Source organism: Mastigoproctus giganteus, chromosome 13, assembly GCF_048544385.1.
Source record: "Mastigoproctus giganteus isolate SK-2022 chromosome 13, ASM4854438v1, whole genome shotgun sequence".
Classification (NCBI taxonomy): Eukaryota; Metazoa; Arthropoda; class Arachnida; order Uropygi; family Thelyphonidae; genus Mastigoproctus; species Mastigoproctus giganteus.
Genome location: NC_143587.1, coordinates 35,653,741 through 35,675,563, shown reverse-complemented (window position 1 = coordinate 35,675,563; position 21,823 = coordinate 35,653,741). Strand labels below are relative to the sequence as shown.

General features: G+C 33.5%; 1 protein-coding gene across 1 annotated transcript in view; it reads left to right on the top strand.

Moving 5' to 3' along the window:
• Positions 1-21,823, top strand: part of LOC150075966 (disco-interacting protein 2-like) — a 579,017-nt gene that overhangs the window by 554,418 nt on the left and 2,776 nt on the right. The window contains exons 34-37 of the mRNA XM_090387840.1: positions 4,268-4,438; positions 13,133-13,327; positions 17,552-17,726; positions 19,175-19,298. Coding sequence (XP_090243966.1) covers positions 4,268-4,438; positions 13,133-13,327; positions 17,552-17,726; positions 19,175-19,298 — 665 coding nt within the window. The remainder of the gene's footprint in view (positions 1-4,267; positions 4,439-13,132; positions 13,328-17,551; positions 17,727-19,174; positions 19,299-21,823) is intronic.

Genomic DNA, 21,823 nt, shown 5'->3' with positions numbered 1-21,823 from the left:
TCTACCCATATGTGGTACTTTGCATTTGTCAACGTTTAACTTCAGTTGCCATTTCTCAGCCCATCTGCCCACTTTTCTAGATCCTTTTGTAGTAGCACACTGCCATTGCTGTCATTAACAGCCTTTGTATCATCTACAAGCTTTGACATTAAGACTGATATACCTTCATCAATATTAACTCTGGTAAATATATAGGATATATAGGTCTTACATTGCTATGTTATGTGGCTGAGTGATTTGGTCAATCATAATTTTCTTAAATCCCATCAGTGATGCAAGAAATTCATAAAGGCTTTTTCATCTGGTGTATGGTGGGGATGAAGTTTAAAAACTTTATTGGCTGAAACTTGTATAACCCAACTAAGGGGGAAGATAACTGCAGAAGTTTTTATAATCCATTTCAAGAATGGAGTGTTAAGACTGAAAATATATTTTGTGTGGCAACAGATGATGTTCCTGCTATGATAGAAAAACAAAGGGATTTTAAAATTGCTTGAATAACAAATTGGCCATTCAGTACTGAAAATTTATTTCATCATCCATCAAGAAAATCTGTGTTAAAATTTTTAATTTTCAGTTAAGTAAGGTAATGACTTTTAACAGCCTTAAGGCCTCCATCTTGGCAGGGTCTGGTACCTGCCAAGATGGTGGCCTTAAGGCTGTTAAAAGTTGGTATAAAGTTGGTGTGATAATATAAAGCTGATTATGGAGGTTCTATGACAATGTTGTGCCTATGGTATTCAAATTAGGAAAGCAGATTGGACTTAAAGACTTAAAGAATTTCAGTGCAGTAGAAATTATTCTTGTAGGAATGGAATCCTTTATTCCACACTCCACTTTAAAATCTCGTCCTTTATCTAAACCTTGGTTTTCCAACAAATGGGCTAAGGCTGTTCATGAGAAGAATGTTGCATATCATAATTGGCTTGTTTCCAACTCTTCAGTTTCATTTTCTGCCTACACCAAAGCTTGCAACAATTGCAAAGCAGTTATTAATCAGTTCAAACTAGATTTTGAACAGGCTAACAGTACAAAACTTGCTTCTTGCCCTAATGGTAGCCGAGCATTCTGGTCTCTTGCCAAAGCTATTGGCTGCAACTTTTGCCCATCTCTGCTCCCACCTCTGTCAAAACCAGATGGTTCTGTTGTCACTTCAGTCAAGGATAAAGCTGACCTGCTAGTACCACATTTTTATTCCAACTCATATATTAATGATCTTTGTAAAATACCTCCCACCATTCCCAACATGCTCCATTCAATGCCTCCTGTGGTCTTCTGTCAAAAGGATGTCAGAAGGATTTTGACGAATCTCGATGCTAAGAAAGCTCCAGGTCCTGATGGTATTTCTCCACCTGTTCTCAAAATCTGTGCTCCTGAACTTACTCCTGTTCTTTGCTGCTTTTTTCACTTTCTTATTCCAAAGGTGTTTTTCCTTCTGCTTGAAAATTTGCTCATATCTAGCTAGTTCCTAAAAGGGGCAACAAATCCCTCCCATCCAATTATTGTCCAATTGCAATTAATTCTACTCTTTTTAAAGTAATGGAGAAATCAATTAACCACCAACTCTTAAACTACTTAGAAACCTTCCATCTGATCAATGATTGCCAGTATGGATTCCATTAGTGTCGATCCACTGGTAATATTCTGGCTTATGTTACCCATTTATGGACAAATTCAATGGAAACGTTCAGTGAAACACAAGTAGTTGCAGGCGCCTCCGTAACCAGGTGGGAAGGAGCAGCAGTGCATAGTACATGCTTCTTGATTAGACCGGGGTTCGAGCCCATCACCACCAAATATGGAGGATGCGGAAAGGTCAGGGAATGACTACCGCATATCCCAGAGCAATATGGCCTTAGTTGCTAATGCTCCTAAAAAAAACCAAAACAACAAACAAACAAGTAGTTGCTCTTGACATCTCAAAGGCTTTCAATCGTGTTTGCCATAAAGATTTTCTAAACAATCTTCCATCTTATGGTTTGCCAACTGTTTTTTGTAATTGGTTACCCAGTTTTCTCTCTGATCACTCACTGAGGGTGATGGTAGATGGCTCTCTGTCTTCTAACTTCTCCACTAATGCTGGTGTTCCCCAAGGTTCAGTTCTTTCCCCCCCACTCCTTTCCTCTTATATATTAATGACCTTCTTCCATTGACTGGAAATCCTATTCATAGTTTTGCCAATGATAGCACATTGCATTCCACTTTCCATTTGAGAAACCTTGCCCTACTCAATCAGCTTCAACTTCTCGAATATCTGCTACCAATTCCTTAAATGCCGATCTCCAGGTAATTCTCCAGCAGAGACAACTTAGTTTATTTCGATCCTTCTAAAACTCAGTCTCTTCTTATATCTCAGAAAAAGGATTCTTCTGCTCCTGTGCTTATCTTTTGTGTTACTCCGATTTCTAGGCAAAATGATATATCTCTTTTGGGGATTACCCTGACTTCTAATATGTCTTGGAACAAGCACATTACAAATATTGCTTCCTCTGCATCTAAAAAACTTGGTTTTCTCTTTCGCTCTTGGTGTTACTTTTCTTGCAAACAGCTGTTCACTCTTTACAAATTGCAAATCCGAACTACCATGGAATATTGTTCCCACATCTGGGGCGGTGCCCCCTAAACCTCTCTCTCAGGATTCTTGATTCCATTCAGAAGAGGGCAGTTAGGTTAATTAATGACTCCTCTCTAACAGAGTCTCTCCACTCGCTGTCTCATAGATGTATTGTTTCTGCTGCATCCCTTTTCTACAGATACTTCCATTGGCACTGTTCTTCTGAATTGGCTTCTATAATTCCCACTCTCTCTTTCAAAAAAGTCGAAACACGTGCCACCACCAGCCAACATCCATTTGCTGTCCAACTTCAAACTCACAGAATCAACTTTTCATCTTCCTCGTTTATTTATTCAGCTGCTGGTTTCTGGAACAACCTTCCTTCATACGTATTTCCTGAAAATTACAGAACAGTCATTTTTATCTAAAAAGGACAAAATTACTCCAAACTGGAAGATGAAAAATGGCTGTTGATGCTCAACTTGCTAATTAACATCACCCACTCAACTAATTGATCATTTGTCTTGCACCCCTCCAGGTGCAGGATAAATGATTCTGAACAGCAAGTTTTTGCAAATTTTATCGGAATATTCCTACTTTGATTTTCTACTGCATTTAAAATCTTAACTGAAACAGTATTTTAAAGATATTTATATATATAAATGTCAAAAATAAATTTATATTTTTTTTATCTTTTCTGCCAACAGGCTTTTAGTTGTGCCACTATCCAAATTTTTTTTTTGCATCAGAATTACGTTTTTAGCACTTTCATATTCATTGTTTACTGTAAGGCTTCAGAAAAAGTTTGAATTTGATCTCATATTTTTAGTCAGTGATCTTTGAAAAAGATGAAATTAAGGCACAACATAGATTTAAATCCAAGTCAGGATTTTTGCAAATTTATACTAATTTTGCCAAATCCCTAAAAATATAAATCAGTTGATATACCAGACCATAATAGTATTAGTATCAATATTAGTCATATAGCACAAGGAAGCCACAGGCTTTTACTGCACTGGAAAAAAAAAAAAAAGTAAATAACTAAAGTAAAATAAAATAATAATAAATAAATTGAAATAATCCCAAATGAAACTTAAAATGATATACTTTCAATTTTTGCATGTATGACATATACAAAATATGATAATGTACAGTATAGTAGCTTCTATTTTTTTTTTTTTTTTATATTTATTTGTGCATTAAATAAAGAATTTATCAACAAAACTGTAATACAAAAATTTATTTGAAAATATCCTATAATGTTGCATGAACATCAAGGAAAGTTACCTTGACTTTTTAATGTGATACAGTGTTTTGTTCTCTTGAATTTTTTCCATTCATAAAAACTTTTTTGTTACTTTTTGCTAAACCCTCACTGCATGCTTATTACTTACATTGTTTCAGTTGATAAACTGCAATTTACTGTTTTTCCTGTTATGTTATTTTTGATACTATTTTTATCTGCTATTATTAAAAAAAGGTCACTGTAATAAGTTCTTGAAAGTGTTTGCATAAATCTTTATCGGCCCTTGTTTTGTGAACTATTTATAATTAATTATTAATTGATTAAAGATAGTTTTTGTATTTCACAATTAGGGATGAGTAATTAAGAGCCATTTATTGTATTTCCATTTTCATTTCTATCATTATTTACATATAATAGTTACAGTAATTGAATGTTACAGCTATTTTTTTATTTTTTTTTTAATATAGCAAAGAGGAATCAATTTGAGTTGTGTAAGAACGTGTGTCGTGGTTGCAGAGGAGAGACCTCGAGTAGCATTAACTAATTCTTTTTCAAAGTTATTTTCTGGAATTGGCTTGTCTCCTAGAGCAGTCAGTACTAGTTTTGGTTGCAGGGTAAATGTCGCCATCTGCCTTCAGGTAAGCTTAGGTATTGAATTCCATTGTAATTTGATACAAATGTAGTGTCTAGACAAAAAAAAAAAAAAAGAACAAAGAGAATAGCAGGCAGAAAAAAAGGAGGAATAGTTGGACCTCCCTAAGCTTTTGATACCTATTGCTGCCTGACATGGAATTGAACCAACAAGGAGATTTAAGACCATTACTCTAATGATACATCACACAGATGATGTATCATTAGGAATAGTTTCCTAATGATACATCATCATTAGTTTCATCAATAGTTTGCAAAAATAGTTTCAGTGACCCAATCTGATCAAAAATTGGGATTGGAAAATGGTGTTAGTGTACATTATTGGATGCTAGTGCCCATTGGGATTGGAATGTTTAAAACAGTAAACAAACAGTAAAAAAAAAATAATAAAACTGAAAAATTTAAATCTTTCAATCTCAGTGTTTGCTCAGATTATGTTTTAAAATTTAAAACACAATCTGAGCAAATACTGAGATTGAAAGATTTGAGGAAAAGAGAATAGAAATCTTGCAGATCATCTCATTCCATTTTGCATTCTTGTAATACCAAATGATGTGAGGTTGAGAGTGGTCATGGAAGAGGGAAAGAGACCATCACCAAATGGTGATCTGAGGTGTCTAGAGGACTGACATTTGACTGTGTACTTTCAAAGGGTTGTTGCTGAGGAAAAGACAAAGGTGTTGGGCATATGTGTGCTTAGGATCATCTGGTATTCTGGTAAGCAATTGAACAAGCTGTGTGAGACCATTAGTAATCACAAAAACCTCAGCATCTCGACCAGCTGTGTCAGTGTAATTATAAAATTGCAACCAGTTGAAAATATGAACATTAAAATTACCAAGGAAAGTTACCTCACTGTTAGGAAAGTTGGACTGGAAAGAATTAAATTTCAAAGGAAGAAAATCAGTGAGTTTCAAGTCGTGGCAATTCAGGCAATTCACATAAGATGTCAACAGTCCCTGTCATTGAACGTTGTCTTTCAACCCAAGTTGTGCTTGCTGTTGCATATTTGCCCTTCCCATTTCCATGTAAGAAATACCTTAGAAGTTACCTTCACTGATACACCAGCTAAATTCACTGTCGTCTATACAATTTCCTCAGATTCACCAGCCCCACAAGTTATGTACCTTTGGACGTCACTTTTCCAATTGTTTCTACCCATGCTACTTACTAATGGTAGTATATCACTACATACACACTTATACATGTTCTCTCAGTGCCATGTGCTATGTGAGTGTATCATGTGCATTAAAAAGCATGTTCGTTCGTTCGTTCGTTCGTTATTTGGTTTTTAGGAGCATTAGCAACTAAGGCCATATTGCTCCGGGATATGCGGTGGTCATTCCTTGACCTTTCCGCATACTCCGTATTTGGTGGTGACGGGCTCGAACCCCGGTCTAATCAAGAAGCATGTGCTACGCACTGCTGCTCCTTCCCACCTGGCTACGGAGGCGCCCTAAAAAGCATGTGAGGACCACTTTTGATACACATCACCAGTTCTCCTTTTTGTTTTTTTTTATTTTGTCTAGATATTGTGTATTAAAATTTAATTTTTCAACTTGAGAATATATTCTCTAGCATGTGATTAAAATTTTTAAATACAGTAGAATTCTAGTTATACAAATGCTGATTATCTGTCATTTTTTGCACTTTTATTTTTTACCCTAATTCTACTCAAATATATTTTCATATTTAATATTTAACTAAGAAACAAAACTACTTCATGAACATAATAAAATCATGATTCCACTTGTGTTATGAATGAGCAAAGAAGAGTAAATATCATTCATGTTACTTCTTTATAATATCAGTTACATCAATGTGTGGTTATTATATAGGAAAGGCATAGCTAGTCTATCTGCTTTCCTTGGCTTTTTTCATGAACACTTAAAATTTTAGATTTTTTACACCCTGTTTTTTTAAATTTTATTTGTATAGTTTCTTAATTTGATTTTCCATCATAGGCAAGGTTTTTTTTTTTTTTTTTTTTTCCCATCTCATTTTTTCTCTAGTGTTCAGTGAACTCTGTAATAAAATTTTTGTGAATTTTAATAGCAATCCAAAAAACAAGATAAAGCATGAACCATGCATTTATTTGTAGATAGTGTTTGTAACTGCACAGCTGTTTTCAAATAAAAGTGGTACTCTTTACTACCTGCTAATATGCAGTTTTATTTATGTCAATGTCATCTGACAATTACTGTGACTTTCTGTTAATCAGCTGTCTGCAAAAATCTAGTCCCAGTTGTTTCAGAGTAAATGGGATCTCACTGCAACAAAAAAAAAAAAATAATAATAATAAATAAATAAAATAAAAATGATGTTGAATATGATGGGTCATTAAGTTAAGTACAAATTACAGTTAAAATAATGTCTGCTTTGATATAAAAACTTGTGTGATAGACTGAAACATACATTGTATTGCATTGTGTTACTTTGTATATTTGCCTTCATTATTCACTATTTTTTTCAGTCATTCTTTCCATCTCATAAATACATCTACCTCATCAAATTCAAATTATTTGTTACAAAGATATTTCTTCAAATATTCAAATCGAGAAATTTTTTCAGATTCCAATAACATTATTATTTTTGAATTTAATAGTGAGAAATATGTTTGTGAAATTGTGGACGATTTTGAAACCAGATTCAGTGATTTTAAAACAATTGAAGACTTTTTTCAATATCCATTTAATGTTGACTTATATACGAAACAAATTGCAGAAAAAATCGCTGCGATTTTTCACGTGGAGAAAATATTACTTGAAAATGAAATTATTACATTGTGAAACGATATCTTCCTAAAAGGCAGACCATCAGAAAAACACTTGGAAATATGTTTGCCGAGAAAAGTGCCCAAATGTAAAAAAAAAAATGCAGTGAACTTTTAAATTTCTGTTTCGGTTCCACATGTCTATGTGAATCGGCCTTTTCTTATTTGAAACAAACAAAGACGAAGAATCGCTCTACTCTTACGGACTTGCATACAGAAAATTCTCTATGGTTGGCCTAATTACAGTATATCCCCGATTTTGAAAGCTTGGCAGATGACATGAAGACACAAACTTCACATAAATTAAAAATTTTAATACGTATGAATGTAAAATAAGCTTTATGAATTGTATTTAATTTTAAAATTTATAAACAACATTTTTCAATATGTGTTGATTAACTTTTTTAACCATGTGCAATGAAATTCTTGAGATGATAGATTGCGGCACATTTTGAAGGAAAAAAGTAGATCGCATCACAAATTAAGTTGGCCACCCCTGCTGTAATGTTTTTGTTGGAGTAGTATAATTTCTTCTATAGGATATTTTCTTCATTGACTGAGATGATTTTTTTATTAACGATTACATCCCACTTTAAAAACTAAATTTACTTCATTACTAGAAAATTTCTAATCTTTGTGTTATTATTTTTATTTCATCTTTATATTTTGAATTTGTCACCTAATTTCTAAGGTATTCTTTGAGCAGCTTGGTGTTGTTAGAAGATAATAGAACGCTTGAAACCTACGTTTGTATTGTGTTTATTTCCTAATTGGAAATATGTACATAATGGTGTCAAACCTTTTGTGGTATTTTCAGTGACTGAAAAGATGGTAACTAAGGGTTATTATTATGGAATTCTTAAAACTTTTAATTCTCCTGTTTAATTCTACAAAAAATTTTAATTACTGTCTTTGTAGTCATTGAAGAAGTGGTAAGAAAATACCACGAAACATTTGACTCCATTATGTACATGTTTCCAATTTGGAAATATAGTAATACCCCGAAGTTACGCGATAGGTGGGTCCGACGAAAATTGCTTAAGTCGAATTCGCGTAAGTCGGGGTACAACTTTGCATATAAATACATATAAATTTTGTTTAATTGGGACCAAGGACTAACAAAAACACTAGTTTAAAAGAAAAATATTTAATAAAATTTCAGTTATTTATACATATTAATACAAATTATGTATTAAAAAATAAATGAGTTACGTAAAAAAGTTATTTCGATGTCAATGGCTTCATAACATCTAACAAATTCGTCTGACGACACAGCGCCTTCTTTTTTTCACGCAGAATTTCTTCGTAGCAAGCTAATAATTTTTTATTCCTTGCTTTGTAGCTATAACGCGTTCTTCGTTGGAGTTTCTAAAATTTTTAAGCCCTTTTCAATTGAGCTGAGACCTTCTGTCAAGCTTGCAATTGTCATGTGCTTTTCTGGTGGAACTGGGTCTGAAGTGTCGGATAATTCAGTGACGTTTTGCTCACACATCTCTATGAGCTCATTCATTGTTTAAAAGAAAAATATTTAATAAAATTACAGTTATTTATACAGTTGGTTATACAATTGCAGTTGGATTCACTATGTGAATCCAACAGCTTGTTGACATCATCACCATTGACTTCCAAATCTAATTGTCTCGCAAGATTAACAACTTCTATCATATGAGCAACATGATTAGTTTCTGGCGTTGTTTTCGTCTCGTTTTTGAAAAAAAAAAAAATGGACAAAGTTTCTTCCAGAGACTATTCAATGTTTTTTTGTGAATTTCATCCCAAGATTCTTCAATGATTCTTACGGCATCTAAAACATTGAATTGTTTCCAAAAGTCTTTAACAGATATCTCACTATTTTGTCTCATAGCTTCATTCAGACGTGCAAACGAATGCCTCGTATAGTAGGCCTTGAATGTTTTGATGACTCCCTAGTCCATCGGTTGAAGCAAGCTGGTTGTGTTTGGAGGCAAAAACACAACTTTCACACATCGGTCGAAATTAATTAAGCTGGCAGAAGGGTGACCGGGTGCATTGTTAATAAGAAGGATCAATTTAAATGGAATCTGTTTAGACTTGCAATAACGTTCGACTTCGGGTAATGAAGTGGTGACCAAACCATACTCAAAAACAGAAGCTGTCACCCAAGCTTTATGATTTGACTTCCAAATCACTGGTAAGCTAATTTTAGATATATTTTTTAAAACTCTTGGGTTTTCGGAGCGATAAATTAAGAGAGGTTTTAACTTGCAGTCACCAGCTGCATTCCCGCCGACCATCATTGTCAATCGGTCTTTGGAAACCTTAAAGCCTGGAAAGTTTTTTTTATTCGTGAAAACGATGTAATTTCTGACAAAAGTTGAGCACGAATTCGAACGCGCACATATAAATATGACAGTTGGAATGCAACTTCTTGTATATGTGTGCAGCTCATGCGGCAGCAAAGTTGAATTTTGTTCATCTTTCGCTCTCACTCTCTGCCGTCGCACCGTATATATCGATAGCATATGAAAAACGACCTTGAAGATAGTGGGCGGCAGTGTTGCCAAACGAAAAAATCAAGAACCGCGTAAGTCGGGGTATTACTGTAAACATAATAATACCAATGTAAGTTTTGAGTGCTTTATTATCTTCAAACAACACCTAATTTCTGTCTGCTGTCTACAGCAGAATAGTTTCATAAAATTACATTTAATTCCTATTTCACTGGTGCCCTTTATTTTGGTTGAACTACATTTTATTTATTATTCTATATAACTAATGCAAAAGCATATGATAATTATTATATCTCTTTTTTCTTAACTAATATCCTTTAGAAATTCCCTACAAGGTGTTTTCTCCTCGTCCTCCTGGAAATTTAGATTTTTCCTCCTAAATACTTGTAGCAGAATTATTTGATTAAAATTATATTGTTATTTTTGTAATTTTTTCCCCCATGTTAATATGGATGCAAAGCATGTTCTTTCATGCTAGAATTTTAGAATATGAATCTTTTGAAAATTGCTTTTAATTTATGAAAGAAATTGCTTTTTTCTGAAATGGAAATTATATTGAGGGTTTCCTGTAGATCTGATAACTATACTTAGCTATGTAGTTTGTTTGAACTCTATTGGCAATGCTTCACTATGTTGTAATACGATGGATAGTTGTTGCACTTAAAAAAAATTATTTAGAAAAGGATAGTTCCTGGGGATATTTTGGAGATATCTTGCTTCTCACCAAATTTCAGGTAGGTAGGAACTTGTTTCATTACAATGTCGAAGATCTTTCAATCTACTCCATGTCTCCTCTAGTTTATTCTTTTTTAATGAATGTTGGCTAAATGATTTGCAAATTAACCTTATGACTGTGAATAATATTAATTCTCTGTTGTTACTACTGAGATGGCTGTATCATGTGAAGTTTCACACTTTGTTTAAATTAGAACAGTTTTTTTTATTCAATAATGAATATTCTAGTCTAATACTTGAAGGTATTTTCTTCCTGAAAATGTATGTAATGTTAGTTTAACCAAAACTGGGGTGCCCACCCATAACATTTGTCATATGAAATCATTTTAATGTGACATTCACCTCAGTACCTAATGTCATATTAAAGAGTTTTATTCTTTTAAATGTATGGTCTTTAGTAAAGTTGCAGATTTATATTTCAGATAGTGAAATACAGGTAACCCTTGTATAACACAGTAGTTAGGTTCCTATAAAATCTCATGTAGTGTGAAGCCATGTTATATGGGACTAAGACCCAGTACAAAAAGGGAGGTGTCATTCCAAAAGCTAACAAAAATGGACCATTTTTTTTATAACTATCAGAAACTTAATTTTTATTAAAAATTGTAATAACTGAATAAACATCTTACAAACTGTGATATGTGTATGTCAGATAATGTATGTTCATTTAATTTTCTTCCTCGTCATCACTGCTAAGCACATTCAAACAAGAATGTTTTCTCTGTTGCAGAATATCTTCACCTTCTGAACTTTCTTCTGCAGCATCTAGATTTTGTGTATCTTCTGCTCTCTTTAAAGATTTTGAAGCTGCCTTTTGAACTTTGTGCTCTTTTCAGTCGAAGGATCTGTATTCAAAAAATAAGATTCTAATTGCTCAGCTAAGTTTATGCCTTCCCATAGTGTTAAATTTGTAGCTTAAGAATTTTTATCTGCACTATCATCCTCTGAATTGATTTGGTTTACCTCCAATGCCATTTCCACCAAATCCACTTCGCCAGCCTCTTTTTCTACCAGTAATTCTTGAACGGCTTCAGCAGTCATATCATCAAACCTTCCCCTCCTACTGACTTATCAACTTCTACTATCTCACCGATTCTGTTTTCTGCCAGTTCGACCATATTTCCTGAATGAACTGACTCTGGCCATACATTTTTCCAACATGCATTTAATGTTGACACTATGATATCGATACAGTCCACAATTGAAAAATGTTTCCATGCCTCCATCACTTCAATAGATTCGGAATCATATTTTCCAAAATCTATTGTAACGATTTTCTGATGTAATGAGTTTTAAAGGTAGATATAATGCCTTGAACTAATGGCTGAATTAAAGAAGTTGTATTAGGTGGTAGGAACATTACTTCAATGTTTGGATTACTTAAATCTTTTGAATGGCCTGGTGTGTTATTCAATAGTAATAACACTTTGAAATCTAGATTTTTACACTTTAAATACTTTTCTACACCTGGCACAAAAAAAATTTTAAAAACCATTCTTTAAATAAATCGGCAGTTACCCAACCTTTTTTATTTGCTTTCCAATATGCCAGTAATGCGTTTTTCTTTACACCTTTCATTGCACGAGGATTATAGGATGTATAAACTAGCATAGGTTTTATCATGCAATTTACTGATGCATTATTGCTCATAAGTTACACGATCTTTTGATGATATAAAACCTGGTGTAGTTTTCTCTGTTTTTGAACTAAACGTTCTGTTAGGCATTTTTTCCCCACCAAAGACCTGTTTAATCGGCATTGAAAATTTGATGTGGTGTATATTCATGCTCTTCAGTAATTTTTTTTTTGAAATCCTCTACATACTTCTTGGCAACTCCATTATCAGCCGATTACTTTCCCCTTGAATTTTTATGTTATGTAATGAGAAACGGTTTCTAAATCACTCAAACCAACCTGTACTGGCAACAAACACTGGGTTAACAGAAGATTCTCTTTTTTTCTTTTAAATGGTTATAAATTTTTAGTGCCTTTTGTTTAATTACATTGCTGTCTAATGGAATCTGTTTTTTACTGCTATCATCAATCCACATACTGAGTGCTGTTTCCATTTTCTAAATTATTGGCGCTCAGGGACGAGCTGTCATATTTGCAGAAATGAATGATCCTGCAGCAACAGCAGTTCTAATTTTCTGTTCGTTTTTCTTTATGATATGGATTGTTGCTTCATTTAAATTTAAACTTTTTGCAACATATATGATACCTTCTCCCCTTTTTTAAGACTATCTAAATTTTGTGTCTTTGATTCTAGAGAAATAGTTTCTTTTGAGTGGTGCTTTTTTTTTTTTGCTTTCCTTAGGCATAATTTAGGGCTGGAATTTAATTCGCAAGCTTATGCCCACATTAGAGATAATGCTTGTTATTCAGTAGTTGATCTGAGTTATAATATTGTTAGATACAAATAGCATCACCAAAAGGTGAATCTGTTGTTTGTCTAAAACTCAAAATTATCAGCGAAACAATTACCACAGAGTGGTACCCTCAGTCTTTGTTCCATGGTATGTTTCCTTGATGCTTATGGTAAATACTTAATATTTTTACTTCTTACATGTAATTAAAGGAGGCATTCATTGCCATTGAAATTTTTGTGAAAAGTAGTTTTTTTTTTCTTTGATATTTTGTTTATTTTGAAATATATTTATTATTCCATTTAATCAATTAATTAGGGAGCATCTAGTCCAGATCCAACCACTGTATATGTAGATATGCGGGCTTTACGCAATGACCGTGTAACATTAGTGGAAAGAGGGTCACCTCATAGTCTTTGCCTTATGGAATCAGGGAAGTTATTACCAGGTGTTCGGGTGGTAATTGCAAATCCAGAAACGAAGGGGCAGTGTGGAGATTCTCATCTAGGAGAGGTATTATTAATTTTTGTTATAGTTATTTGCAGTTGGAGAAAGGTTGACTAACTGTTTTTCCTAATCAAGCCAACTAATTTTACTTTAAGATATTCAACAATGTTATGTATTTTCAGGAAAAGAGCTAAGCTAAAGGTTTCTTATAGCAGAAAAGCTGCTTATCATTATATTTTTAATTGTTGACCCGAAAGATTACCCATTATGATAAATTTTAATGAGGCATGCACAAAGTACAGTCAGACCTCTCTTTAACGAACTTCCATCTAGTGAAATTTTCTATGCAGCGAACTTTTTTGATTTCCCCCTGGTCATTACATTGAAAATAGTTTCCATATAATGAAAATTTCCACATAATGAACTAATTTCGAGAGACCTGGGTATGCATTGTTCACACCTCTGGCCTTTAGGCACTAGAGCTGATGCTGTAGAAAGCATGAATTAAGAGCTAAAAGGATTAAGCATTAATAGCTAAAGGCTTTAATTCCACAAATTAAGAGCTAAAACATTTTACAATTTAAAGGTGCCTGTAAAACCCTGCAGGAGGAAACTGGCCAACCATGGCACAGAATAGAAAAACATAGAAGTTTGGGAGAGGCCTTTGCCCAGCAGTGAGTCAGCAATGGCTTGGCCTAAAACTTAGGAAATAACAAAAACGTTGTCTATTTGAGTCTTTCCAGTTGTTGTGAATGCCAAGGGTGGGAGAAGCGACTGGCAGGTGAGGCCTGTGCAAGACTCCGTGCAGATGCCTTTCCACCACCATCGCCTCAACACTGGCTCTCTGAGTGTCTCCCCTTGCCGGGACAACTCCAGCTTTGAAAATTGTTAAAAATACTTCTGGTCACAAAATTTATAAATGACCTTTATAGAATTATTAACTGACTAACAACCATTTTGTCACCAAAAGGAGAGTTACTTAGTACAAAGAAGTGCGCTATCGAAGTGCAATAAAAAATTGTTTTTTTAATTTTAACACAAAAATAAATGATAGATTTCGATCGGAATAGTTTTCCCTTGATAAGCATCGAATAACGCGTAACTAGTGTGATTTTTAAATTTTTAGCTCCGTTAGTGACGGAAATAGAGGGGGCGGACACGAAAATTACTCACATTTTCCTGTTTGGTGCCACCATTTTTAATTTTAAAAATATTTTAAAATTATATTTTAAACATACTTGTTGAGCTCTTTCCAACGGTGTAGCTATAGGTTGTCGACAACATTTTTATCCCCCCCCCCCCCACATTTCTCAGACAAATTTTTGTCAACAATGATAAATATGGCATTATGTTGGCCCACTTGATGTGCAAACCCTGCAAACCCATACAAAATTTCTAGTCAGTAGGTTGAGTGGTTCCAGAGATTTAGTGCTGTGACAGACGGATGGACAGGCAGACAACTGAGTGACATTTTAAGGGTCCTTCGTTAGACTATGGCCCCTAAAAATAATAAGTAAAAATAAATAACATAAGTAAAAATAATTTTATAATAAAGTTTTTGTAGAATATTCCAAATTTTTATTAAGTTTTCATCCGACACCCTATGCCAACTTTTTTTTCTTCCTCTTTGTGTGTCGGTTGCTGAATGATGTTTCCGAAGCAGCCACGAATCGACATATTTTGCTGGATCAAAGCTGGTCAGCAGTGGGCATACAATTTTAAGAAACAGTAATGAAGAAACTGTTTTTGTCATCAACAAAGCTCTGGTTGGGCTGACAATCAGATTCATTTGTGAAAATCCTCGTTCACGTTCACTCGATGAAATTGGTATCGTACTCAGAGCGTCCATCAAATTCTTCAATTCTTCCGAAACCATCTTTTCAATTAGGTACCCCTGAAATCCACGAATTGCATTTAACTGTAACCTAATTGACAATTTTCTAGCTTCATTTTCATCAAATGCCAACAATTCATGCTTAGAAGGTTTAATACCTTCGTTGTCCTCGTTTTCCATCTCTCGTCATCAGTATTGTCACTAGTTCTTAAATTTGAATTTTTTTTTTTTTTTTTTGAAACTGTCGAAAATGTCAGTGTCATCCGGATATTCAGGTACTGTGACTATGTAAACAGAGATAGGGAAAATTTACAGAAAAATGTGGACAACGCACTTCCGCGACATGACAGATGATTATTTGTCAGGGTAAAAGAAAATCACCCTCTCCTAATTCTCGAACAGGGCGCTTACCTGTTGATTCACGAAGGTGTCCAACCTATGGCCCACCCAGAAAGTGAACTAAAACAGCATTTTAAATTTTGTTAATTATCAAAAAAAATCTCATTAAATGTTTTGTTCGGTAAATGTAATTGTGTATTGTACTTAATAAAATTTTCGAATATTTTCAATTTTACTTTTACAAGCAACAAGATATGGAAAATGTAACACACTAAAGAAATCTAACATCGAATTTTTTTGAATATGGCCCCTGTACGGGAAATATTTGGACACCACTGCAGTAGAAGGTGGACCAGGGCCCATTGGGAATACACCTTGATCTGCTCACTGCAGACCAGCGCGACTTCTCTGTATGTGGGACAGGTGGTCGGATAGTTTTGACCAGATACCTTGGTAAAAAATATCCAACTAAGTTGTAGACTGGTAATCCCTTCAGCTCTCTTAATTCGCACAGCAGCACTAATTGCCTAAATTGCCTGAAGGCCAGAAATGCGAACAGGGCATACCGAGTTCATCCTCTCCTAATCCGTTCGCTATATTAAAATTTTCTCGCTCAATGAAAACTATTTTAAATATAACTTCCAAGGGGAATTCAAAATAATTAATCAGAGGTCCGACTGAGTAATTTAGAATTATAAAAATGATTATACAGTTTTATATAGAAAATATCTTAACAATAGACAGTGAAAAATGTAAATTTAGTTAAATAATTTTAAGCTTATTTGAATGGTAGATAAACACGTGAAAAAAATTTATGGAATATTACAAATTTCAAAGTGTGCTGCATCCAAATGTCACACGTCACTGTTAATAAAGGTGCCGGTATGGCGTACTGTCACAAAAAAAGCACTGGTGTTAACTAACATTAAAGTTTGGTGATTGCACATGTATGTCGCAATTGGTTTGTTACAGTTTTCATCAGTACTGAACATGTACTGATGAAAACTGTATATTTAGTTACATAACTAAATACAGCTTACATAACATGAATTAGGATTGAAAAAATAACAGTTATGTTTTTATCCAGCTTAGTGTTATGTATGAATATTTAGTTATATATATCCTTATATGGTAAAATCCTTATAAGGCACATTTAAGGTTTTCCTGCATTTTTTACATTTCCAGCCAAAACACTTGTAATATATTTTTCACTTAAACTTTTAATTAATACCTTTTGACATAATGTTTTACTTTTGATCCATGCATTGAAGAATATATTAAATATACAGAATCATAGTTGTGTAGAAAATCTACTTCTTTGCATGGAAAGGAACAAAAATTTTAATACAAAAATAACTAAATGTTCAATCAAGCCTACAATAGCTTTTAATAAAGTATTTTGGAAAAAGTCTGAATAAATTTTTAAAGATTTAAAAATTTGTGGATTTTACAAAGGCTTACATATTCTCTCTTTCACTTTTGGATTCATGCTTCACTTGGATGTGACTCTCGTGGAATTCTTTTTTTGAATGCCATGAGAGTCAGACCTCAGTTTGGACTACGGCTAGCTAGTCTCAGGTGGATGTATAGGGTTCCCTACTGCAAGGATGATATATGCATTTTTCAGAATTGTAAAACTGACTCATGAACAAATGCATTGTATTGTGGGCATGATACACATTTCCCACCTGGTTTCTCATCTGGTCAGTGAGGCGATTTAACTGAAAATTGTGGTAGCTCAATTTCCCATATGAATGGGATATAAGGCCAAAATGTAGAAGTGAAATGAATGGTGCACAGATACTAATTAGTGTATTAACTGATAATGTAAATACTGATTTCTTGGCAGATAGACAAAGTTTATTATATGGTTTTGGTATGATTAATTATGGAGTTATTTCAAACTTTAATTTTACATAATTCCCATTTACAGTTTTTTCTTGATTAAAGCTAGAAAATGTTTTCTTTTTTTTTAATTCATTTTTTTTCTTTTTTTTTTTTTCTTTCAGATTTGTTTATTTTTACTAAGTAGTAATAAGGTTGCAGCTGAAAGAATCAAATAATTCTGATTATACGTTTTAGAGCTTTATATAATTTGTTCCCTTTTCATTATTTAGATTTGGGTCCAGTCACCTCACAATGCAAGTGGCTATTTTACGGTATATGGTGATGATTCTCTCCATAATGATCATTTTAGTGCTCGACTTATTACAGGTGATGCCACACAGGCATATGCACGTACAGGGTACTTAGGTTTTTTAAGAAGAACCGAAGCAGTTCAGGCTGATGGAGGTATGTTTTTTTTTTTTTTAAGCTAAATTATACAGTAGAGCATCGAAAATCCGAACAAGCCAGCATTTATTTTATTTTTATGCTTGTGCCATAAAATAATTACAGTAAGCACTGGTTATCGTGATAACGTTTGCAAATTGAATTTTAATTCTATTAAATGGCAATTCTATTAAAAAAAAATCAGAGATATTATCCACAGGATATAAAAATGAAGATATAAAGCACCAATTTACACTTTTATTACCTTAACAATTAACAAAATTAAATGATACATGAAAATTGACAAACAAACTGAATGATGAATCGACAAACGATCAACAAACTGAATGCTGTCCAACTCAACTACTCTTGCTGAAAAGAGTGAGAGATCTGGCAATAAAGAAATGAAGTTCAAAAATGATGCAACAAAAAATAAGTAATTATTTTCATTAAAGGCCTATATGTATGTGTTATTGTGGCTGAAAGTTCCTTTTTTTTTTTTTTTTTAAATCTCCACAACAGAATTTTGGATAAGTTCAAAAATCTGAACAAATTGGAATTCCGAACTACCCTCGGTCCCAATTGGTTTGGATGATCGATGCTGTACAGTATTTGTTTTTTTGTTCACTTATTTATAATCTAGGTGGGTGCTCCTAGTTACAGAGTATTAGACCAACAATACTCAGCATGTCTGGGCTTGGGACAACTTCATTATTATGCGATAGTCAGTATCCAAACCTTCTCATGAAGTGCCAGTGCATAAAAATAAAATATTTAAAAATCATATATGTGCACTCTCTACATAGAATTTCATGCCACTGCTCTATAATAGTAAAAATCAAATAAAATAATCTTGATATAAATAAAACGTATTAGCTTCTCGAAAAGACATTTAAAAACTACTATAACATTAAAATAAACAAAAGGGGGAAAAATATTTCTATTTTTTTTATAGTGCACATTTTAAAATAACTAAAAGCTGCATGGTCTTATTGAAATAAATAAATGATATAAATGGCATCCTCAAAAGGATGCCGTTTGCATAAAGGGAGTACAAAATCAGTGCAAGTAAAAACATGGAATTTGTTTTGTATGAATGAATTTTAAATTTAGTATGTATTAAGATCATAGTTTTTTCCCTTTTGCAGTTTAAATTTTGCCTATTATTTCAACAAACATTTCAACATTACACCAAATGAAATTTGGTGTAATGTTGAAATAATATCCATTTTTAAGTGTTATAGTTGCACATTTTCAAGTAAAGAAATCAATTACAAAATTTTTCAAATTTTGTATTCAAAAATTTTAAATCTTTAGTTTACCATGAAATTAATTGGAAATGGGCTATCTTGTATGACACATGTCAATTTCGCTATTAAATTTCTTAGTTTCATTGGTATCAAAAACTAACAATTTATATACATATTTATCCCATTATCTCAAAAATGAATTATGCCTTCTTTTTGTAGAACTTCATGATGCTGTATTTGTGGTTGGGTCATTAGACGAAACTATCATGTTAAGAGGAATGCGGTATCATCCTATTGACATTGAAAACAGTGTACTAAGGTGTCATAAAAAGGTTGCGGAATGGTAAATAATTTTATTTCATTTTGTATAGAGTATTGATAATTAGAATACAACTTATAATTCATCCAAATAGTGTGTATACTTAGAATATTTTTATAATTTTATTATTTGTTGGAGACCGACTTGTATGAAACTAATGCTGCCAAACCATTATGTCTTGTGCAGCTATCAAAAAAGCATTGGTTTCTATATGTGATAATGCTCTTCCATAGTGAGTATGTGTTATTACAGAATAAAACAATTTTAAGGAATTACCAGTTCATTTACCAGATGTGAATTTCATAATCATGGGATGACCCTGGAAGGCAAGTTGGAGTGATTAACTTCCTTCCCCTCCTGGAACTTAAAGTATTCAGCTGTAAGATGTCCATTGTTGCCTACTTTGCTGTTATATTTGCTTACTAGCAGTGTGAAATAGTATGTTTTGTTAACAGTGGTTAAAGATCACCACACTGTTTACTTTTATGCCTTTTGTTATGTTTCAATGGATCATCTGAACTTTACTTATTGAGAAGCATATTTTCAATTAAGGAAAATGTGTACAGGGTGTTTTTGTTATCTGAGGATAATTGGGAACAAGGAAAGGCCACTTCAAGTGAACCCATTCTTAAACAGGGACCAAAATCCTTATTTAAAATGAAAATAAGGTCTAATGAACCGTAACACAATAAATGATACTAAAGATAATGATTTATACTTAAACTGTTTTACTAAGTGAATGTTTATACTTAACAAATTGTTTTATTAAGTGCTATTTATTAATGGCATTTAGGTATCTTACCTAAAAATATTTAAATACGAATTCAGACAGATGATGTAAGATCATGAGGTGGAAGAGGAAGAGACATTGTTACTAGGAGAGATCTACTCTAGAATGATCTGTATGAGGTTCAAAGAAATAATTGGCTGTTGTTTATTTTCTTTGTCATAATTTTTCTCATAAAATTGTATAAATAACGTGACAAGACATTTTTCACTTAATGCGTTACCTTGACAGCATGGAGAGGGCCATTACTTCAAAAATACTTGTGAGCTTCATCAGTTTTTCTAACACCTCTCATAATCTTAGTTATTTTTCCTTGGGGAATTCTATCATATTTTCATTCCTCTCTAAAACAGAGACTTCTTCTTGGGCTTCTTCTCTTCAATGACTAATTGGTCTCTCCCTGTCCTCATTTGTTAATAGCATTGCATTTGATTTTAGCAATTTTTGGCATCATTTTCATCAACTTCATAGAATCCTGCATCAGTTGCTAATTGCTACAAAAAACTCCAGATGAACTGCTTACTTTGATTGCTTGTAATTGCATTCTTATCGTTCCTAACACACAATCTGTATTAGGAACATAAGTTTAGGCCTGCACCAAGGAGCAGCCCCTTGGCCTTATTGTTCTTGGCCCTACTCTTTACTTTTCTTTCAAGCTCTTCCAACTTCAGTTTTTGTGCTGATGACATTTTTCTGGCTTTACCAACCCCTTCCAATAATGCCAGCTTTCTCAAACCATCATAACAGCTTATTGATAAATTTCTGGTTTATATTGAACTTTTTTATTTGTGTGTCATTCCCTCAAAGACCCAGTACTTACTGTTTACTCCTTCTACAGTCTTCTCTTTCCTATAAGTTAGAATCCAATCTAAGGTATAATTCCTCCTGTGGGGGTGCTTCCATAGCCAGGTGGGCAGGAGCAGCAGTGCGTAGCACACGCTTCTTGATTAGACTGGGGTTCGAGCCTATGCCCACCAAACACAGAGGATGCAGAAAGGTCAGGGAATGACCAACCCATATCCCCGGAGCAATATGGCCTTAGTTGCTAATGCTCCTAAAAACCAAATAACAAACAACAAACAAACAATTCCTCCTGTAAACCAGATTAAATTTTTAGTACACTTGGATCCTAAACTTCTCTTCTCAGTCCATTGCACAAAGCTTTGCTTTGTCATTCTAACAACCCTTAATTTATGAAGTGCAATCTCGCATTCATAATCCAAACACTATACTTTGCCATCTACATTCTACCTCACCTCCTCTGTGCATCACTAATCTGATTCTTCATTGAAGTCCACCCTTCAGCTTATCATGTCACCTGAATATTTTCTTGTCAGGTGATTAAGTGCCAAGCTTGGATTTCCTGTTGTATCATCTTAAAATAAACAGTACCAACAAATTGATATTGTGCCTGTTAGTGTTTAATGGAAATGCAAAGTTATCCAGTGTTTTGTGTCTCTGATTGGGCTAAAGTGACTTCCTCAACATCTGAGAGCTTCTTCAATGGCAAATTCCACTTAAAACTACAAGAAACACCTCATTCCCTCCAGTATAAACATTTTTCAGAATGAACAGATTTGATACTTCATTCATTCATCAATATCTCAGTCAAGTTAGATACTCGTTTCAGTATTGAAACGAGTATCTTCATGACAATGAGTACAAAAAAAGTACTTTAGGCTGAACTGAAATCAAACTTCTGACTTTACCAAACTTGTTATCTCCTGTTTTTATAGTAAGCTTTTATTTTATCACTTTGTTC